The 17,367-nt window shown below is 36.2% G+C and overlaps 1 protein-coding gene across 9 annotated transcripts in view; it reads right to left on the bottom strand.

Annotated features, from left to right (window-relative positions):
* LOC106871227 (uncharacterized) overlaps positions 1-17,367 on the bottom strand; it is a 34,177-nt gene that overhangs the window by 15,504 nt on the left and 1,306 nt on the right. Inside the window, exon 1 of one of the 9 annotated variants that reach the window (XM_089361034.1) lies at positions 8,124-8,507. The exons of 4 other annotated variants lie outside the window; for them this stretch is intronic. Coding sequence is in view for 1 of the 5 variants with exons in the window: in XM_089361032.1 (XP_089217158.1) it covers positions 3,277-3,291 (15 nt within the window). In the remaining 4 variants the exon portion in view is untranslated. Of the gene's footprint in view, positions 1-3,276; positions 3,307-5,517; positions 5,780-6,301; positions 7,521-8,123; positions 8,508-17,367 lie in introns of those variants that run through there. 4 more of the 9 variants (XM_014917579.3, XM_014917580.3, XM_052972181.2 and 1 more) reach the window with 4 other exon arrangements.

Below are 17,367 nucleotides of genomic sequence, written 5' to 3'. Positions count from 1 at the left end.
TTTAACTCAAACTTTATGAGATGAAGCAGATAAGAGATAAATCTCTTCCAAGTTAGGATTTTAGATATTCAGATAAACTTCATAAATGACCCTTGAAGTAGGACCTTTCTGTCACCACAATTAGACAGAGGGAATTTAGAATAGGGTACGTTAACAGTGGATTGGAAATCATTATGAAGAAACAGATAATTTGGTTACACAGAGATGAAATGAAGGAGAAACAAGAAACTTCAGTGGAGGCTGTATTAACTGACGACGACCACTTCAATCTTTGCCAGCAGCCAAAACAACAGATGTTTAACATGATGATGATGGAAAATGCCAATGTGTGTGTAGTTAAATGTATGGGCGGGGGGCAAGGCATTACTTTGAATTTCCAGCTGGAGCTAATTTTATTTTTTTTTTGTTTTTAATTACTGATGTAGATAGATGTTACTGGAAGGTCATGATGAAGGTCACAAATTTGTGGGTGAACCTCTATGATTTTGTAAGAAACTGATATTACTAATGATGATGGTGGTTGTGGTGGTGGTGGTGATGGAAATGATGATAATGATGCTGGTAGTGGTGGTGAGAAGAGCCTAAAGAAATACTTCTTTCCTTCAGAAAGAAACCAATGTCAGAATTCTGCTTTGTGTGTGTGCGCATATGCAAACAAGTTAGGTGTTATATGTGTGTGTGTGTGTGCGTACATGTGAGTGTACTTATGTGTCTTTGGGCACTGAAAGACAGGAGAACCAAACAATGGTGCTCAGAGAAGGCTAGGTGAGCTCACAGAGTAACAGGAGTACTATTAGAAGATATAATAAACATGCAATTATAAACACATCCTCAATAGTGCAAGAGATCTAACATGTTGTGAACACATGTGTTGTATATAAATAGAATATACTAATGGTGAATGCATATTCATATATATATATATATATATATATATATATATATATACACACACATAAGTAATCTGAAAAACTAATGGAAACAATTTCTTTGATTCAGTTGCAAAAATAGTCTGCCTGGGTGGTTAAAAAGTTTCCTTTCCAACCACATGGTGCCAGGTTCAGTCCTACAGTAGGACACCTTGGGCAAGTGTATTCTATAATAGTACCAGGCCACCCAAAGTTTTTGAGTGGATTTGGTAGATAGAAACTGAAAGAAGCCTGTTGTACACATGTGTATGTGTGTCCTTGTCTTGGCATCACATGACGATTGTAAGGCACCAACACTATTACATACAAAGCAGTGTCATTTGTTCCCAGTCTTCAACAAAAAGATGTCTGGCCAAGAGAAATATTACCTCAGTTGGAAATAAATGAGGGTTGGTGAAGGCCAACTGGCCTCAAGAAAATCTCCATAAAAACCAGATTGACTGTATCAATAGGAAACTAATACATAGGGTACTGTATGTGTATATATACACTCACATACCTGCATACAATCTTTTTTTTTTCTTTCTTTTACTAGCTTCATCCTGGAACTTATTTTATTGATCTCTACTTATTGAATGGCTAAGATACATTTTTTTGATACAACATGTGCAAAATAAACACAAACACAGGTACAACAGGCTTCTACAGTTTCCAAGGAAATGTAGTTGGAGCCACATGGTTTCTTAGAAAACCTCTAAACCATACAGCCATGCTTGTGCTAAATAAAAACAGACACACACACACACATACATACACAGAACAGAAGCATATGTATACAAGCATATTTATAGAGACATTTATACACAAACAAGTGAAGATGTTCATATGTGTATGCATATATCATACATACACACACGGATATATATATATATGTATATATATATATATATATATATATATTAGAGGATTGCATATACACATTCACATACATCATATGTATAAAATATTCAAAGAAGTAATGCATTAAACACACAATAGTTGTCTCCGTCTCTCCATTAGCGATCAAAAGTATCATTCAGTTTATGATCAGAGACCCCAGTTGCCCCAATACAAAAATAACAACACACCAAAGGAACTTCTATAAACAGGACTTCTTCAATGTTACAATCAAGCCTCTTTTAACTTCCCATTCCCCACGCAATGGGGATTCTAAGATGCAAACCATATGTTCTAACTTATCAGGTTAATGACAGGCTGTCATCTCATTTAAATACGATACACTCAGTCAAGGATCTGTAAGTAAAGTGAGAAGAGTCAACATCAGTATATGACTGGTACTTGAATGTTGAATCCAGTAAGATTTGAAACGTGAACTTGGACATCAATATATATTATATGGCATCCTGTTCACTCTTTCCCCACAGATCTCAACATATTTGTGAATGGCAAAATTATTAACATTGGAACAATCCTACAAAGTAGGGTGTATAGCCAGTCATCTCAACCCTAGTACTTGAATTCTTATTTGATTTATTCATCCAAGAATGATGAAAGGCAAAGGGAGTGGGCTACTGAACTCAAAAGGGATGAATACCTCATCAAATACTGTCCCAATAACATCAATAGAGAATGATCACTGCTAGTAAGTTAATCAAACAAACACAAACCAAGTCTGATAAGAATCATGGATGGGTTGGTTAACGGAAATGAATCAGACAAGTACATATAGGTCTAAGATGAAACTCAAAGCTCTAATAGATCTTGTTATTTCATGCAGTGAATCTCAAGTAGAGAGAGGCCACCTCCACATCAATTGTACAAAATTAAACTTTCTGTTAAGCTAATAAATGGAACATAATAATAATAATACAAAAATGAGAAGCAGAATAAACAGAAACTAGAAAGGAGTACTGGACATGCAACTTGATCAAAACACTTTGTAGATAGTGATAATGTTGACTCATAACCAAATCTAAACACAAAGAGTCTGTTTAGGATACTTCTACATTTATTCTGCTGTATGTGAATGATACTTTTGATTGTGCTTTATCTTGTAACTGTATTCAGTGTGTGGTACTCTACTAGAGAAAAACATTACTGCTATCATAATACAAAAATAACCCCCTCTTCAGGCATCAACTTTCACAAAGCTAAATGCTAATGAAGAATTATGATGTTGGAAGCACTGTGTTAATTTTCTTTGTATCTAACAGATGCACAGTCCCAGAAATGTACACAATATTCTCATGCTGACCACACTTGTGTCTATGTAGAGATAGGCACACAAGTATAAATATATGAATATTTATACTTATAAATATATAAAGTTAACAGCCTTTGACTGTAAAACCTACCATTTTTAACATTTTAGCATTTAAACAGGTCACATCCAGTCAAAATATTTTACCTGCTTTATGTTCATGTCAGCCAGATCTGACCCCTCACACCTATCCTACAATGTCATTCTAAAAATATACAATCACATTATTGAAACCTCAAAGCTACAAGACGATGCAGGATAATTCAAAACAATGTGAATAAATAAGCATTGCATTTGACAGAATAATTAATGCTAAAGGGTTAACAAATTGTTGAAGTTGCAAGTATACAACACAAATTCTAAGGTTAATTTGAGTCAAAACCAAAATTACATACCCTATACAAAGTTCACCAATGGTTTCATTTTTTTTTATATATACATTCCTTCTAAATGCAATTCAGACATTCAACAAGTCACACATGCTTGACTTGATAAAACAGCCATTTTGCCTTTACAAAATCTTGCATGCCAGATTAATGAGATTCTGAAATTCATGACAAGAAATGCTGATTTCATTGTTTTTTATCTTCAATAAATTCACCAGTAAGTACTGCCCCCACCCAACACTTATTTGAAGAACAAGTTGCAAAGAGCTGACTGAGATTTCAGATAACAGCCTGTATGTAATGATTGCAGGGGTGTGCAATGGCACGTTCCACATTTTTAGCCTATCAAACATTGTCTCCCACCACTAGGTGAATATTAGTTTATAAGGAACTGCTTCCTTTTGCACTATTTTTACTGTAATACACGTATTTCTGACAGAAACTACATAAATTTATGTTGTACAACTGCAACATTAAACTCTAAAATAGTCAGTAGCTTTGTCGGTCCACCACTATCACAATCACCTAATAAAATCAATTATATAAAATAAAATTTTGTCAACAAGAGTTTCAATAGCTGAGCAATTAAATTTATGAGAAAACAATAGAAATTAATAGCGACTTGGTTAAGGAGACTGACATGCTCTGGATACCATGACCTACTTCTGAGTCGGCAGCCTACTTCTCGATACAGTGACCCAGTTTCTTGTCTATGACCTTGTTTTTATTGTTAGTTGTAGTCATGTGCTTCAGTAGCATCGATACTGCCCTTGAGACTGACTGTCGATACGATAAAACAAGTCTCACATGCAATGTGCATCTTTCACCCAGAGTAGTAAAATAAATTGTGTTTTACTTCAACTCCATCTCGAGGACGAACAAGACGTTACTGCCAAGCTCAAGCAACTCCAAAGACCCTAGTTTTGGGTTACACAAAAAATGCTGATAAAAATTATTTCTCGCATTGACTACAAGGCCTAAACAGATGTCGAGAGTTGTCAAGTCGAATGACTGATAATTTTATTACACGGGCATGGGCAATGTAGGAGAAAACTAAATATTGCTAGGCATTATAATCCGGCAGCCTACAATGTCTACTACCACGCCGCCACCCTAACAACGTGATCAAAAATTAACAATGGCCTTGACAAGCACACAGCTTGACTCCTCTTCACATCAGTGGCCGTGTGTACTATTTGAAGAAATGAAAACTGTTAGTTTTGGCGCCCAAGCTTTCTAATTTTTCTTTTTTCTTTTTCCAATGTCTGAATAAACCAAGTAAATGGACGATATTTTAATGTATGACATCCTATTGGAAGAGAACCTTACAACAAGTATATTATCGAAGATTAGAAATACTAATACAAAAACTGGAACAATCACACCATTTTTCCAAAGTCAATTCCACATTTTCTAACACTAAAACGTAAAAACAAGTGTTCACAAAGGTTTCAATACTGGTATTTGTAATGGATACCAGGAACATATAAGGATAGGCTACACTGAAACTGTTTCTATTTAATATTTTCAGCACTCTTATAAGAACGATATAATTATAAAGATACAGACATTGGTTTTATATTAACCCAGACATTTAAACACATACTGCCATTTAAAAATATGGCACTCTATTTTATGAAACAAAAGGTTCATGTTTACGCAATTACGACGATCAGTACACCTGTCTAAGTACTCACTACAATCTGCAACAAACACAGGTACAAGAAAAAAAGAACAATGAAATATTCCCAAGAGATTATTACAAAACATCACTCTTATGCTTACGAATATTCTATAATTAAATAGACAGAGTAAAATAGAAATATTTATTAAATCAAATAAATTTTAATTCTATTTTCATTCATATGTAACAGATCGTAACGATCGATCCAGGATAAATCAACAAGTTCCTCCAAAGTAATAAAACATACGAAGGAAAGACAATGGAAGTTTGGCACCTGTATAGGTTATAATTAGAGAAGACAGTTAACTCTATTCCTACCTTATAGGTTGTGTCCTACTTAGAGATCACAGTAGCAAGACAGAGAGTACTGCTGCCACCGACGCTGTACAAGCAGGTTCTCTATTAAAACATTTGCCCAGGTTTATTGCTGAAAAAGCAGACTTCGCTAAACATTTCAGAATAAATACGTGTGTGTATGTACGTATGTATGTATACACACACACACATGCAATGTACAAGGAGTTATGACAATATCTACTAGAAATGTACACATATATTCAGCATATAAATCCACGTGTTTGTTCAGAGGCCTACACATGTATTGGAGGTAGGGGGAGAGATAAATTAAAACAATTACAAATTAATAAATACCTACATGCATGCAAGTCTCGTGTGTAATAAATAAATAAATATATCTATATCTATATAGAGAGAGAGAGAGATTTGTATATGAATATTCTATTTGGGACTCGCATATTTGTAGATATATAAATATTGTATATTGATCAATAATAGACACAAGCATGCACATACCAAAACATACAGGTATCAAACGACCAGTTGAAAAAAAAAATTAAGATATATATATATATATATATATATATATATATATATATTATGTATTATATTGTATATTTATCATATTGTTGATACATTAAGGAAATAGAAGCAAAGAGAAACGAAGAAAAATAAAGTAAACAATATAGTTCAAATAAAAAGAGCGATCAACTCTTGAATCGATTTACTTATTACAAATGCCTTGTTACAATGTGAAGCGATCGCGATCTCAGACAAGGAGAGAAGCAACGATAACAGCACTCACCTCTATACGTCTCGGACAGAGAACCCATAGAAATGAAAGAAACAGACCTTCACCCCTCCAATTTGCAACGTCCACAAAACTCGATCACCTCGGTTATATACGTTTATGGACAAGCACACATATAAATATATCTTTACGTTTGAGTATGGGGGTAAATAAATAGCCGTTTGTGGAATTTATCCGTCAAATAGAAATATAAAAAGATAGCCAAATTGAGCTTACCAAAGAAAAATGTAGTGGAACCAGCAATGACAAGATAGTGTCACGTGCTCCATGTTAGCCAATCGGAGTCAAGCAAAGCCGGCAACTCTTTGCTCTCCCGTCCACCCCGCATGGTCTCTCTCTTTCGACGACACTATTTATACTAATTAGTATTTTTCTTTCTTTTTACAATAATCAATCACCTCACCCTCTCCCGACACTTTATATTATAAATATATATATATATCAACACTAGCAGAATAATTGTTTCGATTTATTTAGAGTAGGAACATGGCAATAAACATTTAAAGACGAAGAAGAAAGCTACAGTAGCAACAAAATGAAGCGAAATGAATCCAACAGCCGCGCGAAAATGGTTCGTTATGAGCCAGAAAAAATTCCCGATGTACTAGTTGGGGATGGATTTTTTTTATGTGTATGATGAGTTTAGACAAACTGTTCGATATTTTTAATGGGTAAGACAGGTTCGTGCTTTTCCCGACAGAATTAGAGACAGTAAATTTAGCTTAAACACGAATTGAAACCGGGACGCAAACATTGCTCATGAGAATCTTACTTAGACTAATGTTTTATACAAACCCTACAGGGTTTGTATAAAATATTTAAGCTTTAATCGAGGTACAAAGACTATTTGGATGGGGAAAGGAAAGTGGAGGAGAAATTGTAGTGTTCATGCTTTTCCTAAAATATATTGAGTAGTATAAGGGAACTAAAATGGCCTCAACTAGTTAAGTGAAGCATAATATTAAATAATGAGTTAATTATTGGACTTATATAATATTACATAAAACCACATAGATCTACAAAGGATCGAAAAATAAGATTACATGGCGTCCATGCCTTTCAGGAATTTTTATATTCGATATCAGTCCCCCTCATCCTATTCTTATAAACACAAGACACCCACGCACACGAGCTATCTAGCGAAATCCAGATGCTCTTCAATGACACAAAACAAAACACCTCCAGACCACGCAGCCGTCAAGTCACACATAATATACAATCGCACAAACACACACTCATCAATAAACGAGACACCACGCCACACACGAACACATAAACTCCACATCCATATACAAACACCAACCCCCCGCTGACACAAATATCCGAGCCACACACAGACAGACACTCAAACCACACAGCAAGAAAAAAAAGAGAGAGAAAATGTAAAAGATAAAGATTCAGTTTGTTTATATACGATTTTTTTTTAATTCTATTATTAGGAAACAAAAAGCAGTACATAGCAGAAAATCGGACAAGTGCTTTGCCCTGTTTAGTTACGTCTTGCGTTCGTATTCCGACTAGATCGACTTCGCTTCTTTTTCGAGTGGGTTTGATAATTTAATTACTGTTATCGATTTAATCGATTAGCCCTCTCTTTATCAAGTTCTGTGTGGTCTTGTACAAATGTTAGAAAGGCAGCCTAATATATCAATCCTCTATGTTATTTTATTTCTCTGACTACCTAGAATCACTAACATTCAGCTGTCACACTAACAGAAATGTAGCCATGGCACTTTAACAAGCATACTAGCCATACTGTGGCGATTTAATGAGGGTTTGGGGAAAATAAATGAAGCCCTAGTAACTCAGTGCTTACCGCAAGTATCGGTCGACATACATCTAACGGCAGGGCTGCATCTATTTCTCCAGACACCAACACGTCAGCAAATGAAGGAACCGCGACACGTTTGCTTGATCTGGTAGAAATAACAGTCAAATCGTCCTCAACTAACACCCTACTACCTTAGTCCTGTGATCTCGTGGGTGCGCTTTAGAGGACGCGATTTTGTTTAACTATATCCCTCGAAGACGCAAAAGCGGGACGGCCACATGGTTTGTGTTTACAGCATGCTAACTAGCAGAAACATCGTTACTTCCAGCCGTAAACACAAAACCACACGACCGCCCGCATTTGTATATTCTAGGGATACAACCTAACAAAATCGCGCCCGCTAAAGCGCACTCGTCCGTGCAAAGTGTTAAAAAAATAGAATGACACATTGTAAAATGTAATCCTAGATGCATCGTTTCTGAATAAAAGATAAGATGATGGGCAGGGTTAGAAACTGATTGGGAGTTAACATCATCTGGTGCACTAAATTACAACAACCTAGAAAGTCAGCATGAATCAGATGGGTAATATAAACAAAAGCTGTTGGTGTACAGTGAAAATAATGCTTAAACAGAGCTTTTTGTTTGAAAAAGTGTCAAGGTCCTCTTGATAGTAGTGACTACATGAAGGTGGCATAGACACGTTTGGAAATAAGTCACTTGGATTTGAAATAGAAATCAAAACAATGTGAAATGTCAAATAGGGAGAAGCAGTAGGATTGTAAGAGGAGAATCCCAGGCTGAAATGTTTGGTCTAGTTCATCTAGTGGAATACCAACGTACATCTTATGTAGGCACACATATCTAACGATGGTATACCAACAAATACTTAGCAGTGATATACTAACGTATTTCTGGCTATGGCACACCGACGTACTTCCAGAGATGGCACGGCAGCATACATCTAATGATGGCACACCAACATTCATCTAGCGATTACACACCACTGTACATCGATGTCTTGTGATGACATTACATTTCACATCACATCACATCAACAAACATCTGTAGCAATATAAAACTCCCGGTACCTAACCATTTCCTGGTTCGCCAACATCTACCGCAATCATCAGGTAATCAACGCGTATTTTACGGTACCTCCAACATGTGTCTCATGGCACACATACATTTTCTGGTATACAGAGCTGTTACGCGGGAAAACCTCTCTCATCGCTTCAACGCACCAAGGAGACAGTCTGGACGGTCTTTTCCATCACCCTTAAATTGTACACTGTAAAGCACCCTGCTATATTCGCCAAACTTTTCAACAAGTTTTCTTACGGTGTCTCACCCTTGAAAAAGATATCCCTGGACCGGCAATCTACTGACATAAAGCGATCCTTCATTACCTTGAGTCTTCTCCTCAGAGACCACCGAGTATATCCTCCACAGTATCATCTCACTCTGACAAAAGTAATATTATTATATGGCAACATCAACGAAGACTTAGATCGCGTCTGGTATCAGAATCTCGTAATTACCTTACTCAGACGGATATCGCGTATAGCAACATCAGTCTCAGACTGGAAACTTCCTCTTGGAGCTCACAGTAGTAGTGTGTACTCAAGTGCTTCTCTGCGACACTCGTTCTACTTTGGTAAACTCCGAAATTCGGTAAAGACTCACTTTTTTTCCATTTCTATATTAACGACTTACATGCTGTCACTTTCAAACCACACACAGTCCTGTGTACATGATATCAAAGTCAACTCTTTAACTTTCCACACACTGGAGTTCGGTATGATAGCATCAACTTAAACACATTACATCAAGCAAAGAGAACGTCCATGAACAAAAATCTTGGAAACATTTTTCAGTAAAGACATAAACAACCAAATTTCCTGATACACCACAACACAATCACAGATGCAGTCTTGTTTGTAAACCACCTTTTCGAATTACGAACAACGGTCAACAAAATTCTTTAGTATCACTTCATATCTTACGTGGTGATTCGACCGAGATAAATATGCCAGCAATGTATTACTAAGACTAGCATTTTTCTTCTGTGATCGGCTGCTGATTCTATACAACCTTAAGTAATATCCGTAGAAAATGTTGCTCCTCATGTTTGGGACAGTACTGCTGCTACACAAAAATTTTAATAAAGACATTTTAATCAAGAATCAAACCCCAGTACTTCTTTAATCGGTACTTAGTCTATCGGCCCTTTTGCCCAATCACTAAGTTACGGAGGTGTAAATAAATCAACACCTGTTGTCAAGCGGCGGTGAGGAACAACCCCCCTCCACACACACACATCACCGGCTTCTTTCAGTTTCGTCTACCTTCTACCAAATCTACTAACAAGGTTTTAGTGGCCTTGCCCAAGGTGCCACTCAGTGGGTGACAGAACGCGGAACCATGTTGCTGGGAAGCAAACTTACCATATAGTCACGCTTGCGAGGTACAAGATCATTCATTTTGGTAGAGGGAAATAATCGGTTATATTGACCCCAGTATATCCAAGTATATTTGGAACTCAGATCACAGGACAGGGTAAATAAAAGACCCCTCTTCGGTCATGAATGACCATGGGATTGCACCTAGAAAGTTACTTTCCGAGTCACAAGTCTAGGCATGGTAGTTTATGGAAGACCAACAGTCACCCATGCATACCGGCTTCTCCTCTCCACACCACCGATGTTATCCAAGGGAACGGCAAAGGGACCGATACAGCTTGGCACCAGTGACATCGCAACTCATTCCTGCAGCTGAGTGAACTGGAACCATGTGAAATAAAATGTCTTGCTTAAGAACACAGCACACAGCCCGGTCGGGGAATCGAACTCATTATCTCATGATTGTGACCCAGTCTTATTTTTGTTTTTGTCTTATCTTTTTGAAGAAACATTGCTTAAACATTCTCAATCGATCAATAAAGGAAATCGATTAATCGATAGAATTTTAGGGCAATATTTCTGAACTTTTGTTTTCAGTTCCTTACTTTATTCAAATGATTCGACTGAAATAGATATCTCGATGAAATATATTTTATTCATCAAATACTAAGTGGAGGCGCAATGGCCCAGTGGTTAGGGCAGCGGACTCGCGGTCGTAGGATCGCAGTTTCGATTCCCAGACCGGGCGTTGTGAGTGTTTATTGAGCGAAAACACCAAAAGTTCCACAAGGCTCCTGCAGGGGATGGTGGCGAACCTTGCTGTACTCTTTCACCACAACTTTCTCTCACTCTTACTTCCTGTTTCTGTTGTGCCTGTAATTCAAAGGGTCAGCGTTGTCACACTGTGTCAAGCTGAATATCCCCGAGAACTACGTTAAGGGTACATGCGTCTGTGGAGTGCTCGGTCACTTGCACGTTAATTTCACGAGCAGGCTGTTCCGATGCCCTCATCGTCGTAACCGACGGAATGCCAACCAAATACTAAACAAAGGCGGCGAGCTGACAGAATCGTTAGCATGCCGGACAAAATGCCTAACAGCATTTCAACCGTCCTTTCGTTCTACGATCAAACACTGCTCAGGTTGCATTTCAACCCTTTCGGGGGTAAATGAACTAAATACCAGTTGACTAACCTCTTCCCCCAAAATTTCAGGCTTAGTGCATGTAATAGAAAAGATTAATTAAATATTAAACAGCTATCAAATATTTCCTATTATGAAGTATAATTGTCATTGTGCACTTGAAAAAAAAACGAGATAGTCACGGCTAGAATGGCTTTAATTATAGGTATACTCGATCAAGAAGCCACGCAACAAGTATGCACATCATCAGACTGGCTAGAGACCAGTTGATAACGAAGTGATAGTAAGGATGAATGTTCAACTCAGATTACCTTATATACGTTAAATTTCTAATTAAGGGCAAAATGCCAGCAATTCGAAAGGGAGGGGGTTAATCGCTAGTATCGAACTTAGTATCTGACTGGTACTTTATTTTATCGACCCAGGAAGGATGTAGGGTAAAGTTGACCTCGGCTGGATTTGAACTCAGGGTGTAAAGAATCGGAACAAAAACCAGAAAGCGTTTTTTTTCCCTTGAAGCTCTGGTATTTCTGCCAGCTCACCATCTTCTGGTTACCTGTATGTGTGTGTGTGTATGTATATATATATATATATACATACACACACACACATACACACAAGAGCGAGTTATAAATTATCTGCAATTCAGTTGAATTCTTTGGCGGGAAAAATAGTTTCGCACTTGAATTTGAAACATCAGTTAAGTTCTCGTTATTAGAAGAACAATGGTTGCAATTCACTGGAAATTCTTTTTGCCGATTGGCGGGAAAATTATTTCTGCACGCATCACTTACTGTAGTCTCACTCTAGTTTGAATTTTAAATAACTCTCAAGTTGTTATGATTAAGTTAACTATGGTAGCTGCTCAGCATTCTGTTTGCGTCAAGAGCAGAGTTCAATGATGCTTCCCCACCCCCAATGGTAGATTGAAGGTGTATCAATCAGAGGCCGAAATTCATCGACGGATTATAGTGACTCTGTGGTTAATATCCTGAGGCTATAAACGTGAACGATAGGACTAAAAAGACTTTTAGAATGACCATACAAGATGACGTACATCACGAACTAGCTTGATGCTTGACCATTTTCTTGTGAGAGTAATAACACTGAACTAGTCCAGACGGGCAATGACTGATGAATTGACAAAGAATATATAAATTAGTTATGATTCTGGTTATGAAATCATGCGGAACAGTCATGACCATATTCACTGATGCTTCAAGTTTATGCCTGCACTGTTGTGACTAGGAGAGCACGTCAAGTGATGCGCGCGAAACTAACTTTCCCGCCAATAGGAATAAAAGTAAAAGTGCATTGAAAATAATGACTTGCTCTAGCATGAGTATATACAAACACACATACAAACATTTACTATAAATTTTTGACAGTAATTTCGAAGATTCGCCATCGGGATGTACACGCGTCGAATCCTTTGTTCAAAGTTTACAGTTTTTATATTATATTTAAATTGAAAAAATAATTTTGAACTATATATAAACACATATATACATATACGTTCAATGTCTTGGGTATTTGGCTTCTTACCCAAAGTAACATGTCAGTGTGCACCCCGTTTCCTGGCTGTGTCATCAACAGCTAAACCAGTAACTCTATCGAGTTTGCTTCTTGGACGGGTTTGAGGGAGTCCTGCAGCCCTACAAATAACAACCATCAATCAGAGTGGTCGTCGCCCTTCATGCACTGAGAGAAGGCATCAAAACGGACCACAACAAACTGTGGTACCAATATCTCCCTGCAATTATGACAGGGCTCCCACTATAGAGCACTAGATAGAGAGGTTTTGATGACGAAAGATCTTTTATAATTCATCTTTTAACTTTTTCACATTGTCTTCAAAAACAACATTTTCCAATTTTTATGTTTTGAACGTCGGAAATTTTAAAAAACGGCAAAGAAATTTCTTCTAACTTTCATTTTAACAATAAAAAATGTTTTTAATCCTTCGCTTTACAAAATGTATTTATATATTTAATGACAGGTTAATAACATAAATATGAATTATTAGTTATAGCATAAACAATTCGTTTGGTTTACTGAAAATTTTAAAATGCTGTTTTAATTTATGAAGGATGGAAATGTAATTATAAATACAAACAAAATATATTTGATACACTTCAATTGAAAACAAATATATCCATATACATAGAAAAAAATGTACTTTTAATATTCGCTAATATATATGACACAAAAAAAATCTAAAACAGCTGTATATCATCTGGACTTAATTAGTAAATTGATTGAATATAAATTCTAAAAAAAAAAAAAACTTTTTTTACGGGTTTTGAATCCTAACTTTAAAACAGAGATCGGAAAACCGTTTTTAAAAAAGCTTAATTAGAACAGAAAAAAAACGTGATGGTGCCCAAACTTGCGACTCTTTCTCCTCTGTATCAAATTCACAAACAAATAGCCCCAGAGCGAAGAATCCTTGGAAATAATCCCGGACAACGATATTTTTTTTCAAGCCCTTCCTCTTGCATTTCTGACGCGTGGAACCCTTTATTTTACCAATTCTGTCCACCCCTTTCGGCCTAAGGCTTTCTTAATGACCCTGGCCCCGACTGGTGCAGTATAGAATTAAACAGTGTTTCACTGGGCTTGATTAATCTTGTTGGCGCCTATTTCTCCCACTTACCCAAAATACGGGTGCCGTTAGCTTTCAAGGAGCTCGTCCCCTTTGACAGACTTTTTAAAACCCTATTTCACGCCCACACACCATTCTAAGTTTATTTGTTCTCATTTAAATTTCAACGATGAGAAAAAGTACTTTAAATTTATAGAATCGTAAGAGTGATAAACCAAAGGTTTTGCAGTATTCAGATAAGGCTCTTTGCGTTCGGAGTTCAAATCCGCCAAGATTTTATTATACTTTTCATCTTTCCAGAATCCTTAAAGTGAAGAAAGCCCTTGATATAATTGACTATGCCCTCCCTCGAAAATTCCTGGTCGTGTTCGGAATTATAATATTATTAACATTATAAATTCAGCAGTGCTAATTAATGTATTGCGATATTTAGTTACGACTCTGATCTGAGTTCAAACACCGCGAGATTTTGCCATCCTTCCAAAGACGATAAAATCAACAATTCCCGCAGCAAAGTTTGTTTTGTTTTTATAGTTTACCCTAAGCTACAAATAACCATTATTAGGAAAACAATTTTTTAAGACGTTTGATAAATAAACAAAAACAAACCAAATCAATTAAAACATTGATTAAATTTGTGTAAAGGATTACGTCGATGAATTGTATCAGGCACAGAGCCAGTAATTTATTTTGGAGGGAACTGTGAGGAAATATGGTCAATTAGTATGGTTCCAGCAAATTCTGGTGTATATTGTATGGATAGCGGCGAGATGAAAGGGAGGTCGGTCCAGTGGGGATATGAGCTGAGGACGCGGAAGAACGATTAAAATAATAACGATGATGGTGATGAGACTAGCAAATATCAAAGAAAAAAAAGAGAAAACAGCCAAGAATTCTATAACTTGTTTCTACTGACGTGGCGAGAAAACAAACATGCTACAAAGTGCGTGTTTATGTGGTTCTATGTATATGCGTCTGTGTGTGATTTTTATGTGGCCGCGTACTTTTATGTAACTCTATTTGTGGGGGTATGTATGTGTGTATATGTGCCTGCGTGTTTATGTCACTGCATCTGTATGTTTTTAAGCAACTGAATGTCTGTATGGCTTATGTGTGATTATGTGGCTCTGTGCGTTTATTGTAGTTGAATGTGCTTATATACTGCTGCAAATTTCTCTAACGGTATCTGTGTGTATGTGTATTCATGTAGCTGTGTCTATGTGGTTTTTATGTAACTGTATATCTCTGTGTGTGTTTATGTAGTTGATTTTTGGCTTGTGTTTTTATGTGGCTGTGTCTGTGTGTTTTTATGCAATTGCGTCTATGCGTGTCGATGTCGCTGCATGTATGTGTTTATATGGAACTATTCTCAGTGCGGTTGCGTAAGTTTGCACTTTTAGCAAACTACATGTCATGTTTAAGAGCGGGAACAGGATTGAAATGAGAGAGAAGGAGGAAGGGAGGCAAAGACAAGAGGGATGAAGAAGGAGAAAAAGAGAAAAAATGGCAAACAGTATAGAAATAAAAGAGAGGCCAATATTTCAGAATATATTGTTAAAATAAGGAAAGATAGCATCTGAAATTTTTCGAAATGTACATGTATTACATTTTATTATAGTATGGGTGTAAATAATTGTTTTATGATAATTAATATTATATAAATATATTTGTTAGAATTTGCAAGCGAGAGAGAAAACGCTACAAATTCGGACTAATGATAGAAACGAAAAGAAGCCGTAGCTTCATTTACAAGCATGTATATAATAGATAGATAGATAGATAGTGGGGATTATGTATGTATGTATATATGCACAAGAATTAATGTTTGCTAAACGTGCCCAAATATATTTACCATTTATCTACAAATACAGTCTGTCTATTTCTCTCTCTCTCTCTCTGTGTATATATATATATATATATATATATATACATATACATGCGTGTGTGTTATATATAAAATATCTTTTCGTTCTGTGTCTATTTCAGAGGGACTTAGTAAAAAATGTCCTGTTGTTTTTGAACCACAAGAATGGAGGGGATAAGAGAGAGAGACAGAGACCAGGGTGACGGGAAGAGGGCTGTAAGGGACGGTGAAATACCAGGAATGAACAAGTCATAAATATAAATGCTTCTCTCTCCCACTTCCTTCAACAATGTTAGACATTAAATGGCCCTCCCTTTCTCTCTTTCTAACTAGTCTTCAGCAGATTCAGCCGCCTGGAACCGACTGAGTCCGGTTGAAACGGTTGTGAAAGAATCAACCCTGCCCCTCTCTCTCTCTCCCTCTCTCGTCTTATTGACTTTATCCTCCATTCTCAATTTGCCGCTTCACACATTCTCCTTTTCTATATCTCTATATGGCCATCTCATCTCCTTTAAACACAAGCAACACAATAAATGAACAACGATGGTATACAAAGACATATTTAGTAGAGAGCCTGAAACAGTATTTTTTGAGAAAAAAGCTGAGATCCAACACTACATTTAAATAATGTCCACTCTCTCTATATATATATGTTTGTACCTTCACCCCTATCATTGCAGTTTTACTTCAGTAAATAAACTAATCATTCCTGTTTTACTTTAGCAGATATATTTCTAATGTGACAAAAAAAAACAATTTAATAGATTTATCAATGGAAATAAATTCGTTCTTGTAATTATGATGGAAATTAAAAAAAGAAAAGAAAAAGAGCAGATGCTTTATGCGATTCTAGACAATATCTCCATTGTTATTCCTATGGAAATAGATTTTTTTGTAATTGAAAATAACGTTATGAAAAACCATTAAGTATAGAAATAGGTTTATTACAAGAATGTTTATAAGAGAAAATTGATTAATTATTGTATTTGGTAAAAATTGTATTAATATTTCTTTTAAGAAAATATCGTCTCTTACAACTGGTTAAATATCCTTATCTTAATTAGCATTTAAACAGCCAAGCACATGTGTCTATACATATACATTGTATCATATATATATACATACACACGCACACACGCAAACACTGTATATTAAACAGATACGCATAATTTGAAGGCTTATTTATATTAAAAAGAAATGTACATTTCAATTTCGTTTTCGTAGCATGTAAATAAAATTCGGACTTCTGTTGAAAAGCGTCAGAGAGACACGCAACA

This window comes from Octopus bimaculoides, chromosome 12 (assembly GCF_046866305.1).
Source record: "Octopus bimaculoides isolate indiv1 chromosome 12, ASM4686630v1, whole genome shotgun sequence".
NCBI lineage: Eukaryota > Metazoa > Mollusca > Cephalopoda > Octopoda > Octopodidae > Octopus > Octopus bimaculoides.
Note: the sequence above shows the minus strand (reverse complement) of the source record. Positions and strands in the feature narration are given on the sequence as shown.